Source organism: Neophocaena asiaeorientalis, unplaced genomic scaffold, assembly GCF_003031525.2.
Source record: "Neophocaena asiaeorientalis asiaeorientalis breed wild unplaced genomic scaffold, Neophocaena_asiaeorientalis_V1.1 scaffold603, whole genome shotgun sequence".
In the NCBI taxonomy this organism is placed as follows: Eukaryota; Metazoa; Chordata; class Mammalia; order Artiodactyla; family Phocoenidae; genus Neophocaena; species Neophocaena asiaeorientalis.
In genome coordinates, this window is record NW_020175662.1 from 273,670 (window position 1) to 293,399 (window position 19,730).

The 19,730-nt window shown below is 36.5% G+C and overlaps 1 protein-coding gene across 1 annotated transcript in view; it reads right to left on the reverse strand.

Annotated features, from left to right (window-relative positions):
• The window catches only part of LRRC9 (leucine rich repeat containing 9), a 100,458-nt gene that overhangs the window by 12,244 nt on the left and 68,484 nt on the right, over positions 1-19,730 (reverse strand). Inside the window, exons 24-28 of the mRNA XM_024731498.1 lie at positions 18,963-19,093; positions 15,162-15,270; positions 14,381-14,520; positions 11,431-11,567; positions 1,070-1,287 (exon numbers count right to left, since the gene is read on the reverse strand). Of these exons, the coding sequence (XP_024587266.1) occupies positions 1,070-1,287; positions 11,431-11,567; positions 14,381-14,520; positions 15,162-15,270; positions 18,963-19,093 (735 nt within the window). The remainder of the gene's footprint in view (positions 1-1,069; positions 1,288-11,430; positions 11,568-14,380; positions 14,521-15,161; positions 15,271-18,962; positions 19,094-19,730) is intronic.

Genomic DNA, 19,730 nt, shown 5'->3' on the forward strand with positions numbered 1-19,730 from the left:
AAATTATTAGTAAGGCTTGATACTGGGTAAGGTCTCAGATTCATGTAAGTCTGATTTGACATATTCTTTGTGTTAGCTCAGTTGCTATCACTGGAAAGAGTTCCTATAGGATAGCAATTATCCTAATTTAGATTTCTTCTGGATAAAGCTTTGGAAGAACCATTGCCAGTTTTGGCAGGCTTTTTCTCAGATGAATGTTGTTTGACCCTTGATGTGTGAGTTGTATGTAATTTTCTCTGTATATGTATTTCCTAGTTGCTGTATAGAAAGGGGCACTGATCATGATTTCCTTGTAGCCTTGAACAGGCTTTTCTATCACTCCAGAAAAGGCTTCCTGAACTCCAGCAAGAAGAGCCACTAACAAATATTGATCGTGTATCTACTATGTACCAGACGCTTTGCTATATACTAATACAAATGTGGGCAAGAAAGACATGGTCCCTGCCCTTGCAGGGCAGTATACAGTTGTTTGTCTTCAAGATTGTCTTAGAGGTATGGGCAGAAATATCAAAATTGGTAAAAGGAGGGCTAACCGATCATCAGCAAAACACTGAGAGAAATGTTAGGAGAAATACCTTCAACCCTCTTATCTGTATACTATCTCAGAAGAGAGTTTGGGCAGGCTCAGTTGGGTAGTGGCCTAATGGAAACAGGCTGAATTATGAGCAGGTGAAACAAATGCAGGATGCTAGCTTAGGAAGCCTTGAGTGGGGAAAGATGGATTATTAAAGCCAAGTGGAAATCCATTATCAGGAGTTGATTCAAATGTCAGGTAGACCAAGTACATATGTTAAGTTTAAAGGGGCAGAGGGAGTCTAGGATTGAGATGCACAAATAGCTTGGACCAAGAGAAGTCAGGAACAAAAAATATCTCTTAGAGGATCTGCAGGTAGATGCATGTGGGTTGGTTGGGTTTATAAGTCTAGCAGCAGGGTGAGCATTTCTGCATCCCAGAGTATTTACATGTCATATAAATGATAAATAACACACTAGCAAAATTTTCATTGGTGTGCTTGGAAGCTTTATATTCAAAGGAGTTAAGTCTTTTAAATCTCATAAATAATGTTACCTGGATTTTATTATATCCTAGGAAGAGTTTCTCTAGTTTTACCAAAGGTTGTAATTTGCTCAGCTCTCGTAGTCTGTTTTCCTCTAGGTGAAGCGCCAACAGAGAGCTTGGTTTGGCAAAGGCACTATCATTAAAGGCTCTGATGCGGTTATGGTCCACTACCAATTCCTGAAGGAATTCTAAGTTGTCAAGCCCTTCAACTTGACTGATTTCATTCCCTGAAAAAGATAACTCATGATATGTCAAGTGAGCCCAAACTGAATAAAAGTTATCTATCTTCATTTAAATATTTTTTTATCAAATGATTCTTTAAGAAGTGAAGTATTAAAAAGAATATATTTCCAAGGAGAAACAGAAATGTAATTTACAGGAAGGTAGCATCATCATCATCATCAAATAATATTTGGCAAAATTTTTCCTTTAAGATATGATGCACAAAATGTACTGAATTGACCCAATCTGTCTGTTCAACAGTTAAGTACTAAAATAGTTGATACTGATAAAAGTAGATGTATAAAAGTGCTGCAGAAGATATGCTTCCTAGCTCATACAGCTCAATAACAAAAAAACAACCCAATCAAAAAATGGACAGAGGACCTAAATAGACATTTCTCCAAAGAAGACATACAGATGGCTGAAGCATATGAAAAGATGCTCAACATTGCTAATTATTAGAGAAATGCAAATCAAAACTACAATGAGGTACCACCTCACACTGGTCAGAATGGCCATCTTTAAAAAGTCTATAGACACTTAGGTTGCTTCCATGTCCTGGCTATTGTAAATAGTGCTGCAATGAACATTGTGGTACATGACTCTTTTTGAGTTATGGTTTTCTCAGGGTATATGCCCAGTAGTGGGATTGCTGGGTCGTATGGTAGTTCTATTTTCAGTTTTTCAAGGAACCTCCATACTGTTCTCCATAGTGGCTGTATCAATTTACATTCCCATCAGATGAATGGATAAAGAAGATGTGGCCCCTATGTACAATGGAATATTACTCAGCCATAAAAAGAAACGAAACTGAGTTATTTGTAGTGTGGTGGATGGACATAGAATCTGTCATACAGAGTGAAGTAAGTCAGAAAGAGAAAAACAAATACCGTATGCTCACACATATATATGGAATCTAAAAAAAAAAAATTGTTCTGAAGAACCTAGGGACAGGACAGGAATAAAGACGCAGACGTAGAGAGTGGACTTAACGACTTGGGGAGGGGGAAGGGTAAGCTGGGATGAAGTGAGAGAGTGGCATGGACATATATACACTAACAAATGTAAAATAGATAGCTAGTGGGAAACAGCCGCATAGCACAGGGAGATCAGCTTGGTGCTTTGTGACCACCTAGAGGGGTGGGATAGGGAGGGTGGGAGGGAGACGCAAGAGGGAGGAGATATGGGGATATATGTATACGTATAGCTGATTCACTTTGTTGTACAGCAGCAACTAACACAACAATGTAAAGCAATTATACTCCAATAAAGATGTTTAAAAAAAGTCTATAAATAATAGATGCTGGAGAGGTTGTGGAGAAAAGGGAGCCCTCCTACACTGTTGGTGGGAATGTAAATTGGTGCGGCCACTATGCAAAACAATATGGAGGTGCCTGAAAAAACTAAAAATAGAGTTGCCATATGATCCAGCAATTCAAAAAGATGCAAGCACCCCAATGTTCATTGCAGCACTATTTACAATATCCAAGACATGGAAGCAACCTAAATGTCCATCAACAGATAAATGGATAAAGAAGATATGGTAGATACAATGGAATGTTACTCAGCCATAAAAAAGAATGAGATAATGCCGTTTGCAGCTACACGTATGGACCTAGAGATTATCATACTAACCGAATTAAGTCAGAAAGAGAAAGACAAATACCATATGATATCACTTAAATGTGGAATCTAAAATATGACACAAATGAACCAATCCACAAAACAGAAACAGACTTACAGACAGAGAACAGACTTGTGGTTGCCAAGAGGGAGAGGTCGTGGGGGAAATATGTACTGGAGTTTGGGACTAGCAGATGCAAACTATTATATATAGAATGGATAAACAACAAGAGCCTACTGTGTAGCACAGGGAACTATATTCAATATCCTATAATAAGTCATAATGGAAAAGAATATGAAAAAGACTATATATATGTATAACTGAATCACTTTGATGTACACCAGAAACTAACACAGCATTGTAAATCAACTATAATTTAATTTTAAAAACAAACAAAAACAACTTAAAAAGAAAGACCAAAATGCACCAGGAAGTAGTTAGAAAAGCAAAAAAAAAAAAGATACACTTCCTGAGTATACTGGGTTATTCTAATTATTATTCTAATAGGTATTCAAATAGGTATATCTAATTATTAAAATAAACTAATTTGTTGTAATGTTAGGCTGGAAGAATATACCTTAATTATGCTGTTATTTCTTTCTCAACATATTTTTGCACTGCAACTACATTAAAAAATTAAGAATTTATTATGTTAATTAAAACCTCAATCCTTTCATTATAACCTATGATTTCTCTCAGCTGTAGCAATCAATAGTTTTATAAGTATGAATGATAACTTATATAAGAAGAGAACCTTTGAGTTGACCAAATGCTTTTATGTGTGTTTTCTATTAGATTCTTAAAATAGCACAGGGAAAATTTTATCCTTTTTTTTTTTTTTTTTGCTGTATTCGGGCCTCTCACTGTTGTGGCCTCTCCCATTGACGAGCACAGGCTCTGCGGCCATGGCTCAAGAGACCAGCCGCTCCGCGGCATGTGGGATCTTCCCGGACCGGGGCACAAACCCGTGTCCCCTAGCATCGGCAGGCAGACTCTCAACCACTGCGCCACCAGGGAAGCCTATCCTTTTTTAATGATCAGAAAACTGAGGGTCAGAAAACAGAGAAACTGTCTTGCTCAATGACATAAAAGTGGCAACACCAGGCCTACCCTAGACCTTTTACAATGCTGCTTCTGTGCCATTCTATCTTTCATCCACTATTTATCCTCTTTGTTACTGGACTGAATTGTGTCCCCCCCAATTAATATGTGGAAGTCTTAACCCCTAGCCCCTCAGAACATGGCTGTATTTCGGTCTTTAAAGAGGTAACTAACGTTAAATGAGGTCATTGGGTGATCACTAATCCAATATCACTGGTGTCCTTATGTGAAGAGGAGATTAGGACACAGAGGGAAGACCATGTGAAGATACAGAATACAATTATAAGCCAAGAAGAGAGGCCCTCAGAAGTGACCAACCCTGCTGATATCTTGATCTTGGACTTCTGGCCTCCAGAACTGTGAGGAAATAAATTTTTGTTTAAGCCACCCAGGCTGTGGTACTTTGTTATGGCAGTCCTAGCAAACTAATATATTACTGAACATGTGATCCCACTTTCTTGGAATTCTTCTCTTTGTAATTTAACATATTTAATCGAACTTAAGATGCCAACAATTGTTAAGATATGTCAATATTTTATGTATACTAAGGAAAAAAACATGGCTAGGTAAACTATGTTATGCCATCAATTAAGATACAACCTGATTTCAAGACATGTTAAAATATAAAAAGTGGGTGTCTCACAATTGATGAAATATGAGAAAGTTACCTTATTTTGTTTTATTCCTTAGAGAAACTGATAACATCATAACCTTCAATAAAATTGCTCGCAGAATTAAATCACAGACTTTGAAACATTACCACTGCCTTACTTAAGAATGAAAAAAAGACTATTCAAGTCAGACTGAGAAAAATGACTCAGTTGTGTTAATATATTACTTTCATGAAATCATGTATTTGGATGGTCACTTTTAATAAAGTCCAGTGGTATAAAAATCACGTGATATAGCTTTAAGTGCTGAATAATGTCTACAGTAGCATATTTTTGGCTATTTTTCATTTTAGAATGCTCACTAAACATATTTAAGAAAGAAAACTCCAAAACAACAGTGCTAGATGTGATTTCAGGGATCTTATATTTAACTAGCAGAATTTGCCATTGTTAGAAAACTCCCACTTATTTATTTACTTCTAAATTTAAAAAGTTTTTTTTACTTATGAGATATTATTTATTTCCCTTCTTAACAGTTCATTTTTCTTTAAATAGATCTTCTGCCCATTTTTGGATTGGGGTGTTTGTTCTTTTGATACTGAGCTGCATGAGCTGTTTATATATTTTAGAGATTAATCCTTTGTCCATTGATTCGTTTGCAAATATTTTCTCCTATTCTGAGGGTTGTCTTTTCATCTTGTTTATGGTTCCATTGCTGTGCAAAAGCTTTTAAGTTTCATTAGGTCCCATTTGTTTATTTTTGTTTTTATTTCAAAACAAAAAGGGTGGGTCAAAAAGGATCTTGCTGTGGTTTATGTCAAAGAGTGTTCTTCCTATGTTTTCCTCTAAGAGTTTTATAGTGTCTAGCCTTACATTTAGGTCTCTAATCCATTTTGATTTTATTTTTGTGTATGGTGTTAGGAAGTGTTCTAATTTCATTCTTTTACTTACAGCTGTCCAGTTTTCCCAGCACCACTTATTGAACAGGCTGTTTTTTTTCCATTCTTTATTCTTGCCTCCTTTTTCAAATATAAGGTGACCATATGTGCATGGGCTTTCTATCCTGTTCCACTGATCTATATTTCTGTTTTTCTGTCAGTACCATACTGTCTTTATTACTATAGCTTTGTAGTATAGGCTGAAGTCAGGGAGCCTGATTCCTCCAGCTCCATTTTTCTTTTTCAAGATTGCTTTGGCTATTTGGGGTCTTTCCACACAAATTGTGAAATTTTTTGTTCTAGTACTGTGAAAAATGCCCTTGGTAGTTTGACAGGGATTACAATGAATCTGTAAATAGCTTTGGGTAGTATAGTCATTTTCACAATGTTGATTCTTCCAATCCAAAACATGGTATATCTCTCCACCTGTTGGTATCATCTTTAATACCTTTCATCAGTGTCTTATACTTTTCTGCATACAGGTCTTTTGTCTCCTTAGGTAGGTTTATTCCTAGGCATTTTATTCTTTTTGTTGCAGTGGTAAATGGGAGTGTTTCCTTAATTTCTCTTTCATATTTTTCAACATTAGTGTATAGGAATGCAAGAGATTTCTGTGCATTAATTTTGTATCCTGCTACTTAACCAGATTCACTGATTAGCTTTACTAGTTTTCTGGTAGCATCTTTAGGATTCTCTATGTAAAGTATCATGTCATCTGCAAACAGTGACAGCTTTACTTCTTCTCTGATTTGGATTCCTTTTATTTCTTTTTAATCTCTGATTGCTGTGGCTAAAACTTCCAAAACTATGTTGAATAATAGTGGTGAGAGTGGGATCCTTGTCTTGTCCCTGATTTTAGAGGAAATGGTTTCAGTTTTTCACCATTGATGATGATGTTGGCTGTGTGTTTGTCATATATGGCCTTTATTATGTTGAGGTAAGTTCCCTCTATGCCTGCTTTCTGGAGAGTTTTTATCATAAATGGGTGCTGAATTTTGTTTTAAGCTTTTTCTACAGCTATGGAGATGATCATATGGTTTTTATCCTTCAGTTTGTTAATATGGGGTATCAAATTGATTGATTTGTGTATATCAAATATCCCTGGGATACACCCCCACTTGATCATGGTGTATGATCCTTTTAATGTGCTGTTGGATTCTGTTTGCTAGTATTTTGTTGAGGATTTTTGCATCTATGTTCATGAGTGATATTGGTCTTTAGTTTTCTTTTTTGTGACATCTTTGTCTGATATTGGCATCAGGGTGATGGTGACCTTGTAGAATGAGTTTGGGAGTGTTCCTCCCTCTGCTATATTTTGGAAGAGTTTGAGAAGGATAGGTGTTAGCTTTTCTCCAAACGTTTGATAGAATTCGCCTGTGAAGCGGTCTGGTCCTGGGCTTTACGTTTGTTGGAAGATTTTTAATCACAGTTTCAATTTCAGTGCTTGTGGTTGGTCTGCTTATATTTTCTATTTCTTCCAGGTTCAGTCTCAGAAGGTTGTGCTTTTCTAAGAATTTGTCCCTTTCTTCCAGGTTTTCCATTTTTTTGGCATACAGTTCTGTGTAGTAATCCCTCATGATTCTTTGTATTTCTGCAGTGTCAGTTGTTACTTCTCCTTTTTCATTTCTAATTCTGTTGATTTGAGTCTTCTCCCTTTTTTTCTTTAAGAGTCTGGCTAATGGTTTATCAATTCAGTTTTTCTTCTAAAAGAACCAACTTTTAGTTTTATTGATCTTTGCTATTGTGTCCTTCACTTCTTTTTCATTCATTTCTGACCTTATCTTTATGATTTCTTTCCTTCTGCTAACTTTGGGTTTTTTTTTGTTCTTCTTCCTCTAATTGCTTTAGGTGTAAGGTTAGGTTGTTTATTTGAGATTTTTCTTGTTTCTTGATGTAGGATTGTATTGCTATAAACGTCCCTCTTAGACCTGCTTTTGATGCATCCCATAGGTTTTGGGTTGTTGTGTTTTCATTGTCATTTTTTTCTAGGTATTTGTGATTTCCTCTTTGATTTCTTCAGTGATCTCTTCATTATTTGGTAGTGTATTGTTTAGCCTCCATGTGTTTGTATTTTTTACATTTTCTTTCCTGTAATTGATATCTAGTCTCATAGCGTTGTGGTGGAGAAGACACTTGATACGATTTCAATTTTCTTAAATTTACCAAGGCTTGATTTGTGGCCCAAGATATGATCTATCCTGGAGAATGTTCCATGAGCACTTGAGAAGAAATTGTATTCTGTCATTTTTGGATGGAATGTCCTATAAATATCAATTAAGTCCATCTTGTCTAATGTGTCATTTAAAGCTTGTGTTTCCTTATTTATTTTCATTTTGGATGATCTGTCCATTGGTGAAAGTGGGGTGTTAAAGTCCCCTACTATGATTTTGTTACTGTTGATGGCCCTTTTTATGGCTGTTAGCATTTGCCTTATGTATTGAGGTGCTCCTATATTGGGTGCATAAATATTTACAATTGTTATATCTTCTTATTGGATCGATCCCTTGATGTAGTGTGCTTCTTTGTCTCTTTTAATAGTCTTTATTTTAAAGTCTATTTTGTCTGATATGAGAATTGCTACTCCAGCTTTCTTTTGATTTCCATTTGCATGGAATATCTTTTTCCATCCCCTCACTTTCAGTCTGTATGTTTCCCTAGGTCTGAAGTGGGTGTCTTATAGACAGCATATATATGGGTCTTGTTTTTGTATCCATTCAGCCAGTCTATGTCTTTTGGTTGGAGCATTCAATCCATTTACATTTAAGATTATTCTCAGTATGTATGTTCCTACTCCCGTTTGCTTAATTGTTTTGGGTTTGTTACTGTAGGTCTTTTCCTTCTCTTGTGTCTCCTGCCTATAGAAGTTCCTTAGGCATTTGTTGTAAAGCTGGTTTGGTAGTGCTGAATTCTCTTCACTTTTGCTTGTCTGTAAAGGTTTTAATTTCTCCATTGAATCTGAATGAGATCCTTGCTGGGTAGAGTAATCTTGGTTTTAGGTTTTTCCCTTTCATCACTTTAAACATGTCCCTTCTGGCTTGCATAGTTTCTGCTGAAAGATCAGCTGTTAACCTTATGGGGATTCCCTTGTATGTTATTTATTGTTTTTCCATGCTGCTTTTAATATTTTTTATTTGTATTTAATTTTTGATAGTTTGATTAATATGTGTCTTAGTGTGTTTCCCCTTGGATTTATCCTGTATGGGACTCTCTGCATTTCCTGGACTTGATTGACTATTTCCTTTCCCATGTTAGGGAAGTTTTCAACTATAGTCTCTTCAAATATTTTCTCAGACCCTTTTTTCTCTTCTTCTTCTGGGACCCCTATAATTCGAATGTTGGTGCATTTAATGTTTTCCCTGAGGTCTCTGAGACTATCCTCAATTCTTCTCATTCTTTTTTGTTTATTCTGCTCTGTGGTAGTTATTTCCACTATTTTATCTTCCAGGTCACTTATCCGTTCTTATCTTCCAGGTCACTTATCCAACAGACAAATTTCTATCTTCCCATTTAGCTTAACTCTGTGTTTGGGGTCTCCTTTTCACAGGATGCAGGTTTGTAATTCCTGTTGTTTTTGGTGTCTGCCCCCTGTGGGTAAGGTTGGTTCAGTGGCTTGTGTAGGCTTCCTGGTGGAGGGCACTGGTGCCTGGGTTCTGGTGGGTTGGGCTGGCTCTTGTCTTTCTGGTGGGCAGGGCTGCGTCCGGTGGTGTGTTTTTGGGGTGTCTGTGCATTCGGTATGATTTTAGGTAGTCTCTCTGCTAATCCGTGGGATTGTGTTCCTATCTTGCTTTGGCATGGGGTGTCCAGCACTGGAGCTTGCTAGCCATTAGGTGGCGCTAGGTCTTAGTGTTGAGACAGAGATCTCTGGGAGAGCTCTTGCCAATTGTTATTACTTGGGGCTGGGAGGTCTATGGTGGTCCAATGTCCTTAACTCAGCTCTCCCCCCGCCAGACGCTCAGGCCTGATATCAGGCCGGAGCATCAAGACCCTGTCAGCCACATGGCTCAGAAGAAAAGAGAGAAAAAAAGAAAGAAAAAATTAAATTAAATTAAAATTTTAAAACTTTTTAAAAATTGTTAAAATAAAAAAATTAAAAAGTAATTAAAAAAAGAAGAGAGCAACCAAACCAATAAACAAATCCACCAATGATAACAAGCGCTAAAAACTATACTAAGCATAAAAATCAGAAACAAGTCAGTCTCAGACAGCAAACCTGAAGTCTACAATTTACCGTCTCCACCAGTGAAGGGGCTTCCTATTGTGTGGAAACTTTTCCTCCTTCACAGCTCCCTCCCAGAGGTGGAAGTCCCGTCCCTATTCTTTTGTCTCTGTTTTTACTTTTTTCTTTTGTTCCACCCAGATACGTAGGGATTTCTGCCCTTGGGAAGTCTGAGGTCTTCTGCCAACGTTCAGTAGGTGTTCTGTAGGAGTGTTCCACATGCAGATGTATTTTTGATGTATTTGTGAAGAGGAAGGTGATCTCCACATCCTACTCCTCCGCCATCTTGATGGTCTCCCAATTCCCACTTATTTAACTAGATAGTTACATTTTTAGGTAAATTTGACCCTTAACCCTTAAGATTCTAACTTGCTTCCCTACAGCCCCACCCTGCCCTTTCCCTAAAGACTGTACCTTTCCCACCATCTTGCAAACTTAACACAACATGTGAAATGTAAGTTCATTAACTCTCTGGTAGACCATGGCATGGCCTCATCTTATCACTGCCTACATTTGTGTACTCCTCTACAACTTTTGCCCTCTTCCCTCTTTAGACTGACCTTAGAATTGTCTCCTCCTGTTCAGTATCTTTAACCTAACTCACCTCTTTACAAACCTTTAAAATATGCTTATAATTTCACTAGCTACCTTCTGATCTCTTACCTTCTTTTCAGGGACAAGTTCCTTGAGCATCCAACCTCTGTTTGTTGTCTTTACTGCCTGTCCAACCACTTCCCTCTATATTGTTTTCACTTTGGTTTTTGCTCTTCCCACACTTCCAAATCTGACACTCTGAAGGTTACTAATGGTCTCCTTTTTTGTTGAATCCAATTGTGTACATCCAGTATTTTTTTCATAGGCCTCATTCTTTTTATCATTTGACTTTAGGTCAATCACCCTCTTTTCTCCTGACATTTAGAGTCTGTATTTCTTGGTTTTCTTTCAAAATTTTGTGAATGTCTCCTTTGCTGGTGCTTATTCCACCCTTCTTAATTCTGGGTGTGGGGTGTGGAAGGGAATTGCTGAGAGGTAGTGGGTTTGTCTCCACATCCCTTTTTGGCTTTTCATTCTTTCTCTATACTTATTTCCTAAGTAAGCACATATGCTATGACTTTACCTGTTACCTCCACTGGGATAATTCTAAAATATACATCTCCAGTTCCGACCTGTGGTGCAGTACTACAACCTGAAAAAATTTCCATTTTCATGTCTGAAAGTTGTCACAACACTAACTAATCTTTCCCTAGCTTTAGTACCTCATTTTGCCCAATCTCTTAATAAAAGCATGCAAACATCTTGAACTATTTTTCTTTCCTTGTATATCTAGTCATTAAGTACTAATATTTACTTCTTTTAAACTGCATTTTGGACTCACCCTTTCCACTGAGACCACTCTAGCCCCATTATGTCATTCATGCTGCATAGAAAATGCCATGTGTTTTGGTGTCAGAGATAGAATGCAATATTCTATAGCTCTAGGATATCACATTTACATTATTTATATAAATAACCCAAGATAAACCCATTAGTGATTACTGAAATATTTTTGTCAATCAATCTGTTTTAATGTTGATGCTTATATTTGCTTTCAAAACAGGATGATAATCAAATCAGTTTTTAATAATAAAGACTTACACATGAATAGTGTTGCTACTCACCCTGAAGAAAGAGGAATTTTAAATTTCTTAGTCTGTTAAGCTGTAGCTGAATGAGATTACAAATTCCGTTGTAGCCCAAATGAAGAACTTCTAAACTGTGCATTATTGGAGGCAAATTTTCACTGCTCATTGTATCTCTGAAACACACATGTAAGTTTGAGCCCATAAACTTAATTTCAAACCAGCTGTTTGTATAAACATGAAAAGACAGTTTAGTATGTACTTACTATAAATTGAAGTTTAAAAAGAAAAAGAATGAATTTAGTAATAAATCAAACTATAATATTCTGTCTTCATAATTTATATAATAATGTTTTCTTCTTTAAAAACAGTTTTATATGCTAAAGAACAAAGAAATACAGAAAGAATTACTTGAAATAAAAAGCAAGAGCCAGTGCAATCAGGCAAGAAAAAGAAAAAAACAAATGTATTCAGATTGGAAAGGAATTAGTAAAACTGTCCTTATTCTCAGATGACAGGATCTTATATTTAGAAAATCCTTAGGAATCCACCAAAAAACTAGTATTGCACCAATAAATGAGTTCAGCAAGATTACAGGGTAAAAGATTAATATACAAAAATCAACTGAATTTCTATACATCTTCAATAAACTGAGAATGAAATTAAGACTTCTATTCACAATAGTATAAAAAAGGATAAAATGCTTCACAAAAAATTAACAAAAGGAGTACAAAATGTATACACAGAAGGCTACAAAACATTGCTGAGATAAATTAAAGATCTAAATAAATGGAGAAATATTCTGTGTTCACAGATTAGAAGACTCACTATTACTACTAAGATGGTAGTTGTCCCAAAATTGATCAATAGATTCAATGCAATCTCTATCTAAAGTCCAACAGGTTTTCTTTCTTCTTTTTTTCTCCAGAAAATAACCATCTCATCATAACAGTTATAAGGAAATGCAAATAACCCAGAATATCCAAAACAATCTTTAAAGGAACAAGGTTGGAGGGCTTACATGTCCTGATTTCAAAACTTATAAAGCTGCAGTAATCAAACCAGTCTGGAACTGGCAAAAGGACAGACACCTAGATCAATGGAATAGAATTAAGAGTCCAGAAACAAACTTTTATATTTATGGTCAATTGCTTTTCAACAAAGGTACCAAGGCAACTCAGTGGGGGAAAGGATAGTATATTAAACAAATGGTGCTGGGATAAATGAATATACACGTGCAAAAAGATGGATTTAGCCCTCACATTTTACCTCACAACATGTACAAAAATAAACTCAAAATGGATCATAGTCCTAAATGTAAGAGGAAAAAATTTTTTTTTGAAGAAAACATATGAGAAAATCTTTGTGAACTTAGGTTAGGCAAAGAGTTCTTAGGTACAACAACAAAATCATAATCTGTAAGAGAAAAAGTTGATAAATTGGACTTTATCAAAATTAAAATTCTTTTAAAAGATACTGTTTAAGAAAATAAAAAGACAAGCCACACATTGAGAGAAAATACTTGTAAATCATTGATTTGATAAAGGGCTTGTATCCAGAATATTTAAAGAACTCAATAATAAAAAACCAAACAACATAATTGAAAAATAAAAGATTTAAACAGTCACAAATAAGATATAATAATGGCTAATGGGGGCTTCCCTGGTGGCGCAGTGGTTGAGAGTCCGCCTGCCGATGCAGGGGACACGGGTTCGTGCCCTGGTCCGGGAGCATCCCACATGCCGCGGAGCGGCTGGGCCCGTGAGCTATGAGCTATGGCTGCTGAGCCTGCGCGTCCAGAGCCTGTGCTCCGCAACGGGAGAGGCCACAACAGTGAGAGACCCGCATACCGCAAAAAAAAAAAGCAAATTAAAACCACAATAAGGTACTTCTTTAACTCCACTAGAATGGCTGTAATCAAAAACACAGACAACAAGTGTTGGTGTGGATGTGGGGAACTTAGAACCTTCAAAAATTTTTGGTAATGTAAAGTGGTACAACCACTTTGGAAAACAGTGTGGCAGTTTCTTAAAAAGTTAAACATTAAATTACCATACGACTCAGGAATTTCACTCTTAGGTATCTACTCAAGAGAAATGTGAACATGAGCACATACAAATACTTCTACACAAATCTTTATAGCATCATTATTCATACCAAACCCAAAGTGGGAACTGTCCAAATGTCTATCAACTGGTGAATAGATAAACATGATGTGGAATATATCCAGACAATGGAATGCCCAACATATTCAGCAATAAAAAAAGAATGAACTACTAATAGATGCTATAACATGGATGAATCTCAAAAACATTATGCTAAGTGTAAGAAGTCAAATGCAAAAGACCACATATTATATTATTCCATTTATATAAAATGTCTAGAAAACATAACTCTATAGAAAGTAGATTAGTGGTTTCTTGGACCTAGAGGTGCAAAAGGGAATTGACTCCAAATAGACACAAGGCATCTCTCTGTTGTGTGATGGAAATGTTCTAAAACTGTACTGCAGTAGGTAGTAATTGCACAACTCTATAAATTTAGTAAAAATTATACACTTAAAATGAGTGAATATGGTAAGTAAACTGTACTTCAGTAAAGCTGTTAAAAAACAAATCTGAGTAGTCTCCAATATAAAGGATGTGTATAAATTTTCATAGCGACTTTAATCAAAATAGCTTCAAACTGGAAACAACCCAAATGTTCATCAATGATAAATAGATAAACAACTTGTCATATAATGGAATACTACTCAGCAATAAAATGAAATTTATTTATCATACAATATAAGTATGAAATGGAGAAGGCTGGGAAAAAACAATAACAAAAGAGTATTTTGGTATCTTTTTATTTGTGAAGTTTATTTTTGGCATGTAGCTATTAAGTATTAAAATAAGCTAAATGTATGTACTGCTGTCAATAATGTGACTAACTGCTTTTTAAATTCCCAACCAAAATTATTTATAGTTGTAAAAAAAAAGAATAATACCTGTTTATTTTTGAAGTTCCTTGCTGCCCATAGCCACTTGAAGGCACTTTCTGGTAGAGTAGTTGTCTACTGGTCAAGTGAGTCTGAGGCTTTAGTCGGGGCATGATTGATTCAATATGATTATAGTTGAGGCATAAGACCTACAGAAGGAACCCATTATTAATCAGATATTAACATAGGAATGATGCTGTAAATATATCTTTGGCTATACAACATAATTTAATATATTAGTGTTAAAAATGACAAATTTTTATGTCCTAAATTGTCTGGATTTGGCTTTGAATGTGTTTTTTATCATCTGACATGCTGAAAAATACACCATTTCAAACAAAATAATGGAGACCCTAGAAAGTTGCTCAACTTTCTCAATCTGTACTCTTGACTTCTCCAAGACTTATTTAGATGAAATAACTCTAGTTGGAGAGATCGTTATTCCCCTAAGTTTAAAAGGCATTAGTAGATGGCTCAAAGCTGTAGGACAGGAGGCAGAGGCTGCTTTGAGAACCACAGTATCCTCCAACTTCACTCACTACAGAGGCAGCCTTCCATCCCATCTCCTATTAGACAGGAAGATTCACTGCTTATAAGACAATCACATAAAACTGAGATCAACTGAAATAACTTTGGGAAGTAATGCTTTTTTTCTTGGTGAAAAAATACTTTCAGAAAATTAATTTCTCTTCTTTAATGACATGAATATACATTTTATCCCAAAGTAAAGAAGATTACAACTTACACTGAAAACCCTGAAAGAAAAAAAGAAAATTTGTGAGTGACTCACCTTCACATTAGGCAGATAGATTAATCCACTGAATGAGGTAAGATTATTGTTCTGTAGATTCACATTACACACATTTCTAAACTGGTCAACTGGAATCAAATCCACAGTTCTGAATTTAGACAGAGTAAATACAGTTATAATTTTAACAGGCAAATTATATTGGTGAATCTCTCATGTGTAACCCCAAAGGCGTTTTTAAAAAATCTGATCTGACAAATTCTATGGAAAAGAATTGCCTTAATATAAAATATATGCGTCAGGGCTTCCCTGGTGGTGCAGTGGTTGAGAATCCACCTGCCAATGCTGGGGACACAGGTTCGAGCCCTGGTCCAGGAAGATCCCATATGCTATGGAGCAACTAAGCCTGTACACCACAACTACTGAGCCTGCGCCCAGAGCCCGCGAGCCACAACTACTGAGCCCACGTGCCACAACTACTGAAGCCCACGCACCTAAAGCCCTTGCCCAGCAGCAAGAGAAGCCACCGCAATGAGAAGCCCGCGCACTGCAACCAAAAGTAGCCCCTGCTCGCTGCAAATAGAGAAAGCCACGCACAGCAACGAAGAGCCAAAGCAGCCAAAAATAAATAAATAAATTTATTTATTTATTTTTAAAAATAAATAAAAAGTAAAGTTAGTTTAAAAAAATAAAATATATGGGCCAAATGATCGGATAAATACACATTTTTGTTGGGTACCTGTGTAAGAAAATGACATACAATTTCATTGACTTAAAAAAACATGTCTATTATCACATAAATATAGAACTATCATAAAAGAAACATTAAAAATAAACATTTCCAATTTCTTTATAATTCCATACATGTTCATGAAGTCATAGTGAAGTTGATATGGTAAACCATAAGATTTTCAGGTTGTAAACTGCAGAGGATATATATGAAATAGGTTATTTCTGAAATGCCAGGAAGGAGTTTGGGATAGGAAAGAAAAGGAGAAAGTAGGTAATTTCTTTGAAAACAGAGTTTTCTGTGGAATCTCCTGAAAACTTTACAAGGCATTCCACCTTGTAAGGATGTTTTGGTAATTGGTCAGAATGCTTGATTCCTAGTCCACAGCTTTAAAAGTGTTTTACCTTCCTTTGAGCTATGAGGGAGAAGAGCATAAAGCTTAATCACCTTGTTCTAAACACTTCTTTTTTTCATATATCCCAATTTGTTTCATTTATATATTCTTTTAATTGAGGTATAATTGATATACAATATTATGTAAGTTTCAGGTGTACAACATACTGATTCACAATTTTTAAAGATTATATTCCATTTATATTTGTTATAAAATTTTGGCTATATTCCCTGTGTTGTACAGTATATCCTTGTGGCTTATTTATTTTATACATAGTAGTTTGTACCTCTTAATCTCCTACCCTTATCTTGTCTCACCCCCTTCCTTCTCCCCACTAGTAACCACTAGTTTGTTCTCTGTATCTGTGAGTCTTTTTTGTTATATTCATAATTTATTTTTTACATATAAGTAATATCATACAGTATTTGTCTATCTCTGTCTGACATATTTCACTTAGCATGATACCCTCCACGTCCATTCATGTTGTTGAAAATAGCAAAAACAAAATTTCCTGCTTTTTTGTGGCTGAGTACTATTCCATTTTATATGTATATACCACATCTTCTTTATTCATCTGTTTATGGTCACTTAGGTTTCTTCCATATCTTGGCAATTGTAAATAATGTTGCTATGAACATTGGGGTGCATGTATCTTTTTTGAATTAGTGTTTTCATTTTTTCCCAGGAGTGGAATTGCTGGGTCACATGGTAGTTCTATTTTTAGTTTTTTTGAGAAACCATACTGTTTTTCTTAGTGGCTGTACCAATTTACATTCCTACCAACAGTATATGAGAGTTCCTTTTTCTCCACATCCTCGCCAACATTTGTTATTTGTGGTTTTTTTGATGATAGCAATTCTGGCAAGTGTGAGATGATATCTCATTGTGTTTTTTGTTTGTTTGTTTGTTTGTTTTTTGCGGTAAGCGGGCCTCTCACTGTTGTGGCCTCTCCCGTTGTGGAGCACAGGCTCCAGACGCGCAGGCTCAACGGCCATGGCATCCAGGCCCAGCTGCTCCACGGCATGTGGGATCCTCCCGGACCAGGGCACGAACCCATGTCCCCTACATCAGCAGGCGGACTCTCAACCACTGCGCCACCAGGGAAGCCCTCATTGTGGTTTTAATTTGCATTTCTCTGATGGTAAACGATGTTGAGCATCTTTTCATGTGCCTGTTGGCTATCTGTATGTCTTCTTTGGAAAATGTCAATTCAGATCTCTTCTGCCCATTTTTAATCAGGTTGGTTGTTTTTTTTTTTTTGATGTTGAATTGTATGGTCTGTTTATATATTTTGGATATTAACTTCTTGTTGGTCATATATTTAATTTGCAAATACTTTTTCACATTCAGTAGGTTGTCCTTTCATTTTGTTGATGGTTTCCTTGGCTGTGCAAAAGCCTACCACACCTTTAAACAAATCCTCACCCCTAAAGTTATAATTATGACACACTTTATACATTAAAAGTCATTTATTCTTTTGACATGTTTTCATTAGTTTATTTCCTAAGTGCAGACAATATGTTTGGAAAGGCTACAACAAATATGAAAGTCACTGTCTGTGTCCTCAAGAAATGGGATTCAGAAAAACTATAATAAAAAAGGAAGGGCCTTCTATGTTGTACAAAGAGATTTAAAATTTTATTCTGTAGACAGTGGAAAGACACTGAACAATGTTGAGAAGGGAAGTGATCTGATAAAACTTGCATCTTAGAAGGCGGTATGGATAATAGATGGATTTGCAGGTAAGGTTGTATAAGACAAAAAAACAATAGTTTCTAAATTAGTTAATTCCCCAACCTAGGACGAGGCCAATGACTATGGAAAGAAGGGGGGAACTATGACACATACTTAAGACACAGACTCTATAGAATGTAGTGATTAATTAAAAACGGAGGACAAGGGCTTCCCTGGTGGCACAGTGGTTGGGGGTCTGCCTGCCGATGCAGGGGACACAGGTTCATGCCCCGGTCCGGGAGGATCCCACGTGCCGCGGAGCGGCTGGGCCCGTGCGCCGTGGCCACTGAACCTGCGCGTCCGGAGTCTGTGCTCCGCAACGGGAGAGGCCGCAGCGGTGAGAGGCCCTCGTACCACAAACAAACAAACAAACAAACAAACAAAAAAATGGAGGACAAAGGAGAGAGAGTGGACTCTAGATTTTTGGCTTGGGCGACAACAGGTGAATGTTGTTTCCTAGATGCTATCTAGAGAGCAATCGAATATTCAAATTAGGAGGCTAGATTTGGGACAAATTAGGGGGTCATCGTCATAAATTAAAACTATGGCTAAAGATGTCTGCCTGTGAAGAGTGCAGAATAGAAAAAAAAGAGAAACGGATTTATTAAACAGGAGGACAATGATAACATTCATGAGAACAGCATCAGAGGAATGGTGGCAGTGGTAGCCAGAGAGCATTGGATTAGAGTGATACAATGTGAGGAGCAAACCTAGTATGTTCTAATTTTAAAAGCTTGATTGTAAAAGAAAAGGGAAATATAAGGTCGTAGAAAGAGATTGATGACATTTTTAATCATAGTGTGTGATAATAAAAGTTATTAATGCAATTCAAAGATGGTAAAGTTAGTATGAGATTGTGAAGTAGTGTAGATGATTTTCTGAATTACTGGTTATATTTGGATAAGATGTATAAATTATAAACCTTAGAAAAATAATAATAACTATATATTATAATATCAAATAGCATAGAATAAAATGATTGTACCTGATGGATGATGAAGTCCAATTTAGTTCTTGCATTTGGGTGAAGTTTGAATGTCCTTGTCGTTCAGCAATCATGTCAGAAGTAAGTCTGCCACCAAACAAATCTTTTGCACACTCAATCTCTGGTGGTTCCTGTATATGAGGATATTTAGAAAGTGAGGTTCTCTCTTACAGATGACTAAATGACATTAATTCTTTGGTTCCAGGTCAAAAGGGAATAGCCTCATTTCTCCCTATTTCCTACTAAGTACAGCTAAACCCTCAGATATTATATATAAAATAAATATAGGAGACTGAAAGGTGCAGAGAAGAAGGCAGACCACCTAGGGACCTTGGGACCTGAGGAATGACACTGTGGTGAGTCCTCTGGTGTGTTACTGAGATAATAATAAGAAACCTTCATCTACTGTTCCTGGCCTGGCCATATGGTCAGGCAGGAAGGAGGGCAATGGAAACCTGACCTGTTAAAAGGATGCCCATATGGGGCACAGCCCTATGGAAATTTGAGGTGTGCATTAAAGTAGGACACATTGATGCCCATCTGAACTCTCTTCCCATTTTGGAAGGTGATTGGAATCAACAAGCAGATATGCCCATATGCTCACTTAAGGTGGCCACCTGGGTCTATAAAATAGGTGGACATTGGGGGTCTACAGCAGTGCAGAGATGGGCTGAATCTAGACATATTCCTCTTGCACCCTCTGAGGCACTAAATGCCAATAAGAACTGTTCTGTCTGCCAGCAAAAGAGACAGAGACTGCAGATGGCT